This window comes from Pongo pygmaeus, chromosome 3 (assembly GCF_028885625.2).
Source record: "Pongo pygmaeus isolate AG05252 chromosome 3, NHGRI_mPonPyg2-v2.0_pri, whole genome shotgun sequence".
NCBI classification, from domain to species: Eukaryota; Metazoa; Chordata; class Mammalia; order Primates; family Hominidae; genus Pongo; species Pongo pygmaeus.
This window is the reverse complement of record NC_072376.2, coordinates 172,256,602-172,271,101: the sequence shown is the minus strand read 5'-3', so window position 1 is coordinate 172,271,101 and position 14,500 is coordinate 172,256,602. Positions and strand designations below refer to the sequence as shown.

General features: G+C 36.6%; 1 protein-coding gene across 9 annotated transcripts in view; it reads right to left on the bottom strand.

Annotated features, from left to right (window-relative positions):
* Positions 1-14,500, bottom strand: part of RAPGEF2 (Rap guanine nucleotide exchange factor 2) — a 259,251-nt gene that overhangs the window by 160,636 nt on the left and 84,115 nt on the right. For all 9 annotated transcript variants that reach the window (XM_054484381.2, XM_054484385.2, XM_054484386.2 and 6 more), the window contains exons 2-3: positions 13,564-13,634; positions 7,029-7,085 (exon numbers count right to left, since the gene is read on the bottom strand). In XM_054484381.2, the coding sequence (XP_054340356.1) occupies positions 7,029-7,085; positions 13,564-13,634 (128 nt within the window). The remainder of the gene's footprint in view (positions 1-7,028; positions 7,086-13,563; positions 13,635-14,500) is intronic.

The window sequence follows — 14,500 nt, the reverse complement described above, 5'->3', positions numbered from 1 at the left end:
CTAATTTTTGTATTTTTTTAGAGATGGGGTCGTGCCATTTTGTCCAGGCTCGAACAAACATTTTGTTTGTCTCGAACTCCTGGGCTCAAGCGATCCACCCACCTCAGCCTCCCAAGGTGCTGGGATTACAGGCATGAGCCACTGTGCCTGGCACAATCTTAAATTTATGAAATTCATTTTTAACATGAAAGGAAGGAGTGAAACACTGGGAGTTATAAAGCTATTCAATAAACAATAAATGAAAGGGAAAACACCAATACAAACTATATATATAGAGAGAGAGATTACAATACATAAAATCCATGAGTCACGAGGGTAAAGAAATAGATCCAAGGGCTCAAGAACAATTTTTCACATTTAAAAGAATCTGAAATTTTGACTCTTTTGGAAACTACTAATGGGTTACGAAATTAATTTACAAATGTGTCTTTTAGATTCATATGCTGCAATTTTATCTTCACAAGAAACCTGTTCCTCACCTGGAGTCACCAGGGTCTCAGAAAAAGTAAAGGTAACTTATACACACCCAGAGACAGAGTCAAATTCAAAGCTAAATCTGCCTAACTTCACTATAGGAGTCCCAACAGCAAGAAACTTCAACAACACTGCAAAACACTTGACAGCACCAGTACCCTCTCACATCAGAAAGGATACAAAAAGCAAGCTGTATTTTTCTCCTATACCTTACCCTAAACAAGTTTTTATTCACTAAGCAGTTTCATAGAAAATTGATACAAAGAATCCAACACCTGATGATGTGTAACCAACCATTTTATTAGGAAGTGAGACCATAATGAAGGTCTTTATCTACAGATCAAAGGAGTTCCTTCTTTTGAATAGAGAACTGAAAAAAAACAACCATCGGGAACAGACTAAATGCAAATTGCCATGGTAGGCATGAGAAGGCAAACTTGAAACATAAACATAGTCCCTACCCTCCTGAAGATTACGGATTAATTGTATTTTTAACAATGTTTTTATTTAAATACTCTTCTGTTCAATATAAAAATAAAACATTTTCATTTTAAAATAGTAATATAAAAATATCATTGTCAAGAAGCCTTAAAGGATCTCCATATGTACATAAAACAGTCCTTCGTAAGTATCTGTGTGGGCATGGGTGTGCATGTGCTTGAATTCTCATACTTACATGCAGGCGAGGTGGTTGTTGAGCACCCGTGTCCTACAATTCCATGCAAAGGCTAAGTCTTTAAAGATGCCATTTTTTTTCAAATAAAACCTTTGGTTTCACTGTTTTGTTTTTTTTTTTTTTGAGACAGGGTCTCAGTTGCCCAGGTGTGATCTCAGCTCACTGCAAACCCTGCTGCTGGGGCTCAAGCAATTCTCGTGGCTCAGCCTTCCAAGTAGCTGGGATTACAGGCTCATGCCACCACACCAGGCTAATTTTTGTATTTTTAGTAGAGACGGGGTTTCGCCATGTTGCCCAGGCTAGTCTCGAACTCCTGGCCTCAAGTGATCCGCCCACCTCGGCCTCCCAAAGTGCTGGGATTACAGGTGTGAGCCACTGCATCCAGCCACCATTTTCTTTATGTACACACATAAGCATAATAAAATTAGGACAGAAAAATACTTCAAAATGGTGGTTACATCTTGCTGGGTAAAAACAGAAGAGGCCAGGCGCAGTGGATCACACCTGTAATCCCAGCACTTTGGGAGGCCAAGGTGGGTGGATCACTTGAGGTCAGGAGTTTGAGACCAGCCTGGCCAATATGGCGAAACCCCAGGTCTACTAAAAGTACAAAAATTAGCCGGGCATGGTGGCACACGTCTGTAATCCCAGCTACTTGGGAGGCTGAGGCACGAGAATGGCTTAAACCAGCGAGGTGGAGGTTGCAGTGAGCTGAGATCGTGCCACTGCACTCCAGCCTGGGCAACAGAGCTACACTCTGTCTCAAGAAAAAAAACAGTAAGAAAGAAAGAAAAAGAGAGAGAGAGAGAAAGAGAGAGGAAGAAAAGGAAGGAAAGAAGGAAGGAAGGAAGGAAGGAAGGAAGGAAGGAAGGAAGGAAGGAAGAAAGAAAGAAAGAGAAAGAAAGGAAAGAAAGAAAGAAAGAGAAAGGAAGGAAGAATCGCAGTATTTTGCTTCCTGGGGTAGGGGTGGGGGGCTATAAGAATGAATGATCTAAGTAGTAGATTAGTGGTTTTGTAATAATTTTAAAACAATTTACTGTGATGTAAAGTAAAATAAAATCTTGGTCACATCAGGAAGGAAAAAAATAGTGTAGTAATTGGATATGAATAAGAGAGGCAAAGGAGAAACTTCAGGATGGAAGGCTTCGTGGCACACTTAGGGTCAGGCTTACGGTCTCAGAAACGCGGCAGGAAGAAGAGGCTGAAGATACAAATGAGAACAGAAATAACTCCATCATACAGGCAAAACGACATCCCTTCCTCCTAGAGACACGAGTGGGACAAGAGGTAAATGCAGATACAGATAAATTAGGGTGTCTGAGACCAGAAAGCAAACTTGAGGCAGAGTTCGCTGGAGGAGGTATGGGAGAAAAGAAAGGGGACAGCGATGGATGAGCAGCCTCACAGAGCAGTGGGAATAGCTGCTGTGAAAACTGAAAGCCAAGTCAACAACTGCAAAGACTGCTAAAAGCAACAAGAGCTCAGCTGAGGCTTGCAGTTCTAAATTGCACATTTACAGATTTAAACGAAAATGCTTTAAAAGACCCAATAGGCCTCAATGTAGCTCTTTTATGGAGAACAATTTCCTCTCCTGGAATAGAGAGAGATAAACCCCTTACAAAGTGCTATGAAAACTCTTTTGGAAACCAAAGCAGTCAGTCATATGTATGTGGAAAACAGGCAAAGAGGTGCACAGTTACACTTATTTATAGTGTGGGCGTGTGTGTGTGGACGCTTAAACTTTTGCAATGGTTGAATTTCTGATCCAAAGGTTTTGAGCATGTTAAATGTAATTATATATTAAACGGTATTTCCGTTTTACTTCACTATTTGTGAAGATGGCTGGCCATTAAGAAAAAACTAAAGCAGATCAGTTTCCATGGTGTACTATGAGACAGCCCCAGGTTCAAAGAATTTTTCCAGAGAACAAATTCCCAACTTCTTATTGGCAATATGCTGCAACTTTTACTATGATTTATCCAGTGTTTTCACATATATGTTTCTCATTTAAGATTAAATTGTTAAATAAAAACAAATATAAGTTAAGGTCCCTCTGGTGAGGAATTCATATTATCCGCCTCAGTATTCCCACAAAACAGCACAATACCTAACAGGGTAGATAATAAAGGCAAGGAAGGCAGAAATTACCTGATAGGCTTTTCCATTCTGTAAAGTTAAGCTAATTTTCTCTAACTTTCTAATGCAAACAAATACAATTTGATTCCAAATGGGCAACTCTAAATTTTAAAAATGCAATCTTATCAAAATCACAATGTTCCCCCCAACTCAATACAATTTAAAATGGCGTTTTTGTCATCTTGGTCTTTCATGTTAAAACAATAACACCATCAGAGCTAGAGCATCACTATCGTAATTCCTTCCTGACAAACATTTAAAGCAACTAAAAAATTGGAAGACCAAAATGTAAATTATCAGTGATGAGAATGACAATGATGCTGGCACTAACATGCTTGTGCACTTATTCTGAACATGCTGCTCTAAACACTCTGTACAGGTTACTGTATCTCATCCTCATGCCAACCCTGATGGGTAGGAACTATTATTATCGGTTCCACATTATAGGTGAGAAAAACGAGGTACAGGGGTGGATCAAAAGAGTATTATATTTACCTGGCAAAATTATTGAAACCATACACTTAGAAGGCACCAGCACATAAACATAATAAAATGACTACTCTGCTCATCTCTTGGTCATAAAACCAAAGTGTGAAAGCCTTTGATATTTCTGACTACAGTATTCTTCAAGTTCAAGGAAGAACAAGAACAAACAAGTCGTTTCCCCAAAAGGTAATAACAACAAGAGGAGTACTATTATTAAGTTTATCACAAATTTATATATATAACACAAATACAGTAATTTTTAATTTTCAAAACCGAACTCACACAAATTGGTAAGAGCAGAAACATGTCTAAGGATCACGGAAGAAAATAGTTCAACTACATTTCATCACAAGATTGGCCAAATGCTAGAAATCTGATTATGTGAATTTACAATTAGTCTCCGAATTTTGGGTCTTATGAAATCATGATTTGTGGAATATCCAAAGACTTTTCATCACTTACTAACACTGTCACCTACTTCTAACTAGTCAAATATGGGCAGGTGCTACAATCAACTCTACAGAGTGGAATACATTCAAATTTAAGATTACCTAAAATATGGCTTTGCATTATCAGCATAGCTCACATGCACTGTCTAAACCTCTAAGCCTACTTTAAAAAAAAAAAAAAAAGGTATGTTTGAAGACACTGTAATCTACCTTCGATTTAAATAAGTAATCAATAATAAATGTTAGGCAGTCATAATGTAGCATGAGCTGCTGGTGGGTTTCAGTTGCCACTTTAGGAGAACAGGTTGGGGCAGGGAGAGAGTATGTGTTTACCCCAGCATGTACACAAGCATTATTTTATGGTGACAAGGCATGAAAAGGGCCAGAAAATGCTGGCGACTAGGATAAGAGCTATGGCAGCAGAATCACAATGTCTGGGCTCAAATCTTTGTCCCACGTTAGGCAGTGGGAGCTTGGGCAAGTTCTTTACTGTCTCAAAGCTTCAGTTTGTCCAGCTGGGATAATAATAACAAGTACCTCACAAGATACCCATGAAGAATAAGTAAATGAATGCAAATAAATCACTTATTAGAGGACACGGGACATAGGAAGTGCTTGTTAAATGTCGGCTATCACCTCATCATCATCAATACTATCCAAACCATGTTTCAGAGGAAGACAGAATATGAGAAAGTTGATGCTTACTGCCACTAGACTGCTTTGATAAATGCCAATAATAGAATTCAAATATCACTATCCCTGTTATTTGTATACTCATTCCACTGATAACCTTTTATTGCTCCCCAAATAACACTTTATTAACATCTTCATTTCTTCTGGAATAAGTATGTTAAGAGCACTTGCCTCTTGTTAATTTTCTCATTATCAAATACATCTTGATTATTTACGACTCTATATTTGGTGTTAGGTTCTTTTAAGCTTGAGATGGATATTTATGATTGTCTGCTGAACAGGTCCTAGATGTCATAGTTTCGTATGTTGCAACCTCAGAATCATCCTAGATTCTATTTACCTGTATCTTCTAAAATCCATCATCCCTGACTCCTCCATTCCCTCAGTCTTTGCCTCAGTTCAAGTACTTACCACCTCAGATGGCTGTAACTGTCTCCTTAACTGATCTCTTTGTCCAGACACTCAATCTATCTAACTCACCCTTCATATTTTCATACAACCACAGGTATTACCTTTGAGGGAACAGGTAGACAGGGAGGGTTGGGAGACATGTGATCACATCATTTTGCTGCATGAAAATCAGCCTCCAAGCTACTATTAAAAGAGGCTTAAAGAAAATCAACAATCACAATGAATAAACTTTAGATTTTGATTCAAATAAATAAGCTGTAAAAAAAAAATTGAGACAAAAACTTTGAATATTTTCATGATATTAAAGACTTATTTTTAAAGACTTGATAATGTTGTGTTTAAGGTTTTTTAAAGTCACTATCTTTTAGAAATATGTATCATAATAATTACGGATGAACTGTGCTGTCTGGGATTTACTTCAAAATCATCCAGTTGGAGCTGGGAGAGGAGAGTAAGAAATGAAAACACAATTGGCCATAGGTTTGCCATGTTGGACAATGAGTATTTGGGGGTCTGTGATACCACTGTGTCAAATATTGTGTAATTTTCCATAACATGTTATTTAGGAGGGAAAAAAAATCTCCTGAAGAACCCAGGACCTGAATTGCCTGAAGGATCCAGGTCGTTTTCTGAACAACACGTTCTTGACCAAGTATGACTGTAGACTACGTCTTCTCTTGACTTACCACCCTGACCCACACCACAGGCCAGTCACACTAAACTTGCCATGATGTTCAAAATATCAGGCCGGGCCCTGTCACCTCTCTGCGTCCCAGCACATACTGTTCCTTCTGCCTAAAAAGTCTCTGTAGCCTCCTGGACACATCTTTGAGACCTGGTTCCACAGCCCCTTTGCTGAGGCTCTCCTCATTTCCTTCACGCGCTCCCTTGCGCTTCTTCCACCCTTGGAACATAGCCACATTCTCACAATTACTTTGCTTTGTTTGTTTCTGTTGTTGCTGTTTTCCTTGTATTCTATTTCTACCTCCCTCAACAGATTATGAACTCCTTAAGGGCAGAAGCTGGGACTTATTTATTTGAATAAATATTCCCTATAATAAGTCTAGAAGGTAGTAATTTTTAAGTGCTTTGAAAACCAGTCAACAAAACAACAGTCATGGCAAACAATATTTAAACAAAATAATATGTCTAATAAATCATCATTTATGTTAATATGCCAATATTTATCTACTATATATTCTTTAAGAATAGGCTGTCTTTTCTTAAGGAATATGTTGCACATCTTGAAAGGAATATTAATATTATCTAAAGATGCAATTATACCCAAAGACATGGGGGCAGCTTATTTTCCTGTTTCTGAAAGAAGTATAAACTAAAATATGGCCTTTATGCTATCTTCACATTTCATCTGGTGTGGCTGTGGGAATATATGTTTTGTTCCATTAGAAAAACTGTATATTATTTCTTATTTCATAATAAAAATGTCAAAATACTCTACAATATGAAATAGTATCTTTGACCCACATGTGAGAGATACAAATATAGACACAAATGTGAACTTATCAGGAAAGAACTGTAAACTTTTATTTTATGACAGGAAACAATAAAATGTTTCCCATTTCTCAACTAAGAAAAATAAGTTAGTGCCGACTTAGCCAGCTGTTACTAATACTCCTTTGATACTTTCAGAAAATTTAGTCACTGGATTAGATACATTGCACAAACAAAAAGGAAACACCTACTAGTATAAAACTTCATTTGCTTCGTGTCTCTCATATCTCACAGTTTCACACATTAACCTGTAAAAGAGATAAAAACATGAGTTCAACATCTGTCACTAAAAAACAGACTGGTATTTTAAACCCTTAAATGAGACATATAGTCTAGAAAGTTTATTATTTTATATGGTTTGTCACAATCATTTATTAGCCTCAAGATGAATATTTTTAATACCTGGGTTAACAAAATTACATTACATTAAATCTGGTAAAGGTATGCTAGAAAAGAAAATATCTAGTAAGATGTCAACTTCACCGTGTTTATTTTATAGGGTAGAACATTGTGTGTATAATCTATTTTGTAAATGGCATGTGGACAAATTAATGTTCCCCAAGATAAATAAAAACTGAGAAGGAACCTAAAAGTTTAAAAGGAAAACCTATTGATTTTAAAAGTGATAACATCATTTACGGCTCAACAAGAATGTTACTCAACATTATGGAATTTCAGATAAAAGTAGGCTCTAAGGCTCTAATTAACTTGATATTTTTATGACCACTGAGTAACTGGAGGCTTTAGAACTTTAAAGATTTGTTACTTCAGCTGATTCATCCCAGAGTTTTTGAAAAAATTACGAAATTATAAAAATTATGAAAAACATGAATAATTTTTAAATATTCAAAATTACCCTGAGAATAGCATCTTCAAGAAGCATCCTATTATATTAAGTCAATCACATTTTTCTCAAAATACAGAAATGCAAATCAGAGAATTACTATTCCATCTTATGAAGGAACTAGAAATAGAAAAAGCTGGCTATTAGAAGTGTTTATTTCAACAGCACCTCCGTTTTGGTCAATCGGGCTACCATTCTCCAGCCTGTGAAACACTAGAATCACCCCACATCCATCTTTCTTTCCTCGGTTTGCTAAATCAAAGAAACAGGTCTCTTGGGTAGTTTTTTCCCTTGTTCTTCGCATTCCCACCACCGTACTTTAGAGGTCCTTAACCTCAATCCTTTCCTGGAAACATTGCAGCTGATTCTCACTTAACTCCAGGAGGCAGCAGTGAGTCTTGAATACATCTTACTAAGCATACATTCCTCTTCAATGGGTTGAATAACAATTTTTCATAGGAAAAGATGGTAGCCAAAAGCATTAAGTCTAAAAATATCTGGTCTTAAATTAGATAATAGGCTCTGCCTTGTTTCCTGTTGGAATAGAAGGGTTCTTGCCTCGGCCTCTTTACTTCCACCCCAAATCTCATTCCTGCTTCCACGGAAGACCCTGCACTCCTGTGTAAGACCCCGTGCTCCTGCAAGCTTACCTCCTTCTCCATGTTCCTCTCTACTGAATCACGTCCATTAATATGTAACATAACTCAAGATATCACCTATCGTGTGGGCGGAACTCCTCTCTTGACCTCACATCTCCTTCCAGCTATTATCTATATTTTGCTTTTTTCCCACCACAGAAAATGTTTTAGAGTTGTCTATACAGTATTACTATTATCATTATTATTATTTTGAGATGGAGTCTCACTCTGTCACCAGGCTGGAGTGTCATGGCGCGGTCTCAGCTCACTGCAACCTCCACCTCCCGGGTTCAAGCAATTCTCCTGCCTCAGCCTCCCAAGTGGCTGGGACTACCGTTGTGTGCCACCATGCCCAGCTAATTTTTGTATTTTTAGTAGAGACAGGATTTCCTCATGTTGGCCAGTATGGTCTCGATCTCTTGACCTCGTGATCCGTCCACCTTGGCCTCCCACAGTGCTGGGATTACAGGCATTAGCCACCGCGCCCGGCCTGAGTTGTCTATATATTCTATCTCCATTTTCTCACTTCTTTCCCCACTCCTCCATCATTTGGTCCCTGAAACTCCAAAGAAAAAGCTCTAAAAATAATCAGCATCCACCTTGTTATCAGAATCCTACCTGTCCTTAGCAATTCCACTACTCTGCAGTATTTGATTACTCCTTTTTCCTTACAGCATTACCTCCTTTCAGCTACCTGTCCTTGGTCGTCTGCTTTTCCAGCTTAACTTACTAGTCATTTTTTTTTCCTGTCTGTTTTGGATGCTCCCCGACTTCACCCTCTACCTGACTTCTAAATGTTATTATCTCCAAGGTCCTGTCCTTAGCCCTCTTCTCTACGCTCCAGTAATCTCACCCAGTTCATGATTTTAATCTATACAATGATGACTTCCAAAGCAATGCCCCAGACCTAATCTCTCATCACGGCAGCCACTCAGCTAAATGCCTACTCAGTGCTGCCACTTGAATATGTAACAGCCACCTCATGCTTACAATATCTAAGACAGAATATGAATTTCTCCCCCATAATATGCTTTCCCAGAATTAGTACTCTGATATGGTTTGGCTGTATCTCCACCCAAATCTTATCTTGAATTGCAGTTCCCATAACACCCACATGTCATGGGAGCGATCAGTGGCAATAACTGAATTATGGGGCTGGTTCCCCCAGTACTGTTCTGGTATTAGTGAGTTCTTAAAAGATCTGATGGTTTTATAAGGGGCTTCCCCCTTTGCTGGGCACTCATTCTTCTCTCTCCTGCCACTTGTGAAAAAAGATGTATTTGCTTCCCCTTCTGCCATGATTCTTAAGTTTTCTGAGGCCTCCCCAGCCATGCGGAACTGTGAGTCAATTAAACTTCTTTCCTTTATAAATTACCCAGTCTCGGGTATGGCCTTATAGCGAGAACAGACTAATACAGCTACAACCTTAGAGTCATCATTCCTGACTTCTCTCTTTTCTTCACATACATCTTTCCGCCATCACCTGTTTCCAAAATACATCCTCCAGAGCTGACCAAATTCACCATCTCCCCTGTTAAATCTAGCATGAGCTATCATTATCCCCCCATTATCCCTTACCAAGACCACAAGTACAGAGACTTCTGCTTCCACCTTTACATGCCTATTGTCCATTCCCCCACAAGGCCCCACAAAGCTTCCAGAGAGATCTTTCCAAACACTAAGTCAGATGATCTCACAGCTCCACTCAATCTCCACAACCTCTAACAGAAAATCCAAACTTCTATACTATTTGCTATACTTCTATACTATGTTATATTTTACTTACTTACTGTGCCTTACTATACCGTGGACCCTGCCTTCCCCTGCACCAAGCCTGTGCCCATGACAGAGCATCTGGGGCACCTCTACACTGAAGAAATCTTTGCAGGCTCTCCTGACTCCTCCTGTCACCCCTCCTTTTGACTCCAAAGCCAGAGCTGCCCAGCACCCATCCTTATCATGTCCAACATACTAAATAAAGTAACATTGATCCAAATCTCAATCTTTTCTGCTCCACTAGGAACCTCAGTTCTGTGATGTCAGGGGTTTGATTTACTTCAATGCAGCATCTCCAGAGCCTACATCAATATCAAGTACACGGTAAGTATACAATCAATTGATAACTGTTTATAAAATAAATTTAAACAGTGCTATCAGAAAGTCATGATAAAATCTTATATGAAAATATCATAAATAGAGGAATCAAGTACCAAAATGCTTTTTGTCTTTAAACATTGTTAGGCAATGTTTTAGCTAAAGCATATTGACCTTCCCTGAGTTCCTAAGGAGTATAATAACCATAATTCAGTTACTACTCAATAATCTAAAGGCGCCTATATAGTAACAATTACACTCATCCATGATGCTGCAGAAAATATGTATTATTATATTTCAGCAGGCTCTTGTTTCCAAAACTAAATAGCCCCAATTACTCTATTTTTTTAAACAGATTTTTGGTCTCTGCTCCCAATTACAGCATTCTTTTCCCCGCTGGCAAATATGCTGCTTCTTGTCTACATAAACTAAAGGGATAAAACATTAGAAAAATAGTTAAAATGATGAAGAAACATAGTTTTTAGTGAAGATCTGAAAAACCTTTACATTGCACAGAGTGTGTGATCTTACAGCAACACAGTAATGTCTACTTTAACTGCTCTGTAACAATGCAGGGAAGCTTTCAAATAAATAAAAGCCACTTCCACTCCCCCACAGGAGAACACGAATGTTGCTGCTCCACTGCCCAATACTTAACAGACTGAAAATCTTGATTATGAGCACTTTTTTCCTAAAATTGTAAAGCTGTGTCATGTGGAAGTCTTAACTGACTGCTCTCTTATTATTCCCAGGGTATAAAATTAAAGGAAAATAATTTATCTAAAGGAGATATATTTTTTCCAGAAATTATAGTATTATAAAGCAGTTTATCTAAGTTGTTGGGTTTATCTGTACCTCTATTTTTGTTATTATGTATGTGGTATCCTGATCTTGTTCTAAAAAAAGAACTTAAATTAGTTTAAGGTGATGTTTTCCATTAATGTGACTTCAACACAAGCATAAGATAAACATCTTACAGGCCCTGCCCTGTAGGTTCATGCCAACAAACACATCTGTGTAGGCTCCAAAATAGACATTCTAAGGTGTAAATGGACTCAACTGTACCCTTGAACTTATTATTTATAACCAAAATTACTTCTGCAGCTGCAGAAAGTTGACAGTTCTGAAACTGGCTGATGGGTGTATGGAACTTCATTAGTATTTTTATACTTTTTTCTTTTTTTTTTTTTTTTTGAGGTGGAGTCTCACTCTGTTGCCCAGGCTGGAGTGTGGTGGTGCGATCTCTGCTCACTGCAACCTCTGCCTCCCAGGTTCAAGCGACTCTCCTACCTCAGCTTCCAGAGTAGCTGGGATTATAAGCATTTGCCAACATGCCCTGCTAATTTTTGTATTTTTAGTAGAGATGGGGTTTCACCATGTTGGCCAGGCTAGTGTTGAACTCCTGACCTCAAGTGATCCACCCACCTCGGCCACCCAAAGAGCTGGGATTACAGGCATGAGCCACCACGCCCAGCCTATTTATACTTTTGTCATCCAGAAAATTTCTCTAAGTATAAAAAATCCTTTTTCTATTGCATAGAATTCCTATTATCTAAATAAAATGCATTATATAATCAATATATCTAAATATTACACGTGTGGTTTTATGTGCACAGTGGGAATGTGACATTTGTATTTACATATTAATTAGCTGCATTTGCATTTAGGAATTAACCGCATGCAATTAAATAATTGTTAGTACAATTTTTTCTTAGCAAAGTTGTCGTCACAAAATATAAAATGAAAGCTACACACTTTAAAAATTATTCTTGCTCTAATTTGAGCCATCTTCTAAAATCCCAGTGGTTTTGCCCTTTCTAATAAAACTTGACTTAATTTTTAAACACTTAATCTACAATCTACTTTAATTTAAATGATTTTCATTAAAAATTTAATTTTAGAAGTACTCAATCCTCTTGATATTCTTTTCAATTAACAACTAAATATGGAATTGACATGCTCACAAATTAATTAGTGTTGAAAGAGTAAAGGGGAAATATATGGAAAAAAGTATTCCTTTCATAATTAAAACCTGCTGGCATCAGAAATAGCTAGACCTGGAAAAAACAAGACTTTCCCATTATGTCCTAGTTGGTGTTTATATATTATCCATCTTCCTAAGGTCCTTTATTTTATATCCCACTTAAAGTAAAATCATTTTTGTTCTTTAACATGAAGCCCAGATAAACATAAATACACTTGCTGTATTACTGTACAACAGAAGTGATGAGATTTCTATATGGGCAGATCTCATAAAAACAAATATAGTATAAACTGTGTTTCTCTGAAAAAGGCAGTCTACTTAATGCAATAAAATATTCAAACAAAGATATAGAACATACTAAAATAATGGACCTAATAATTCTTTAAATGATTAATTTAAAAGGTTCTGGTTTCTAATATATCTGAATGCTAAGTAGTAGGTTTTTATTTGCCAAGATGGCAAATATTGCCCCTATTGATATATTCACCAAGTGGCATTTACTACTTTTGGTGAGAGGTGAGAGAGGAAGGGAGGGAAATGGTGGGGGATGGGGAGAGAGAGAGAGACAAAAAAGAGGGGGAGGAGGAAGAAGAAAGAGACAGAGACAGACCCTGGGGTGGAAATGGAAGAATATTACTATGACAGAAATGTCAAAATATTATTCTCTTATTGGATACAATTGAATTCAACTTTGTAAAAGTAAAAATTAAGTATATATTATTAGTGTAAGTTTAAGCTCCTTAGTATAGGACCTAGATGAAGCAGAGTTTTCATGAATAAGATTCCTTTAAGCCTACTTGTTGACTACAGTAAGTGATCTATAAAATTCTAGCATTCTAGGTAGGAGAAATAAGTCCTGGTGTTCTATAGCATTATAGGGTAATATCATTAACAACAATTTGTGCTGTATTTTCAAATAGCTCGAAGAGTGGATTTCAAATGCTATAACACAAAGAAATGATAAACGTTTGAAGTGATGGACATGCTAATAATCCCCATTTGATCACAACACATTGTATACATGTATTAAAATATCACAATGTACCCCACAAATATATACAATTATTGTATCAAGTAAGAATAAAAGTAAAAAATTAAAACGTTAAATTGTTACATGCTTCAAATTTTTACCATTCTATGATTAACTTAATACTAAAATGACATACCTAAGTTGATGCTCCCTCAAGTTTGATAAGGCTTCCATACCATGTAAATAGGAATATACTATTTCCAGATCCTGTTTCAAAGAAAAGAATAGAAATTATTAGACTTGTCAGGAAAAGAGGTTTCTAAAATAAGTCACTATATCTACAAACCAAATTAAACTATGGATAGCTTTTTTAAAAATACATGTTTTCTTAAGACATTAAAAATAAACATTACTAAAAGCTCAGTTGTACAAATGTCATCCATTACAACTGCTTCTGGGATATGCACAAAACCTACTAAAATATAAAATAAAATGATTAACTTATAAAAATAAATTCCTCATAAATCGTTCTTTATCACCTGTTTCTGCCTTTTACATCAAAATAACAAGTACAAAGTTTTAATTTCACAGTATATTTGTCAATACCATAGTTAAATCAAATTATTTTCTTAGTCAATATAAAATGAATGCTTGTTATTTCCTGGATACACTTAAAAATGGATATAAATTCAATTTTTTTCAATTCTTACCAAAATTACATCTTATATAGAAATATTTTCTTATATAGAAATACTTAAGTTTAAATATTTTCTTTTAAAAAAGGAAACATGCCTTGTTTTAACAGATCACATTGCAGTAAATAGGAAAAAAAAAGACTCAAAGTTATTTATGAAAGTTCAGAAGAAGTAAAAATTCAAAGTCCTGTTTATATTCATTTGTGACAAGCCAGAAAGGATCTAGTATTTTAAGACTCTAATATCTAGAAGTCTAGGATTACACATAGTTTCTGACATCAAGAATGTGAGGGATATTTACTCCTCTCTTAAACCTTAGTCAGAATCTACAACAAATCTATTTTAAGAAATTTGTAAAATAATCCTCTCCTTTTCAAAGTGTTAACAGCTTTATTTACTGATGATTCACATACTATAAAATGTATCCTTTTAAAGTGA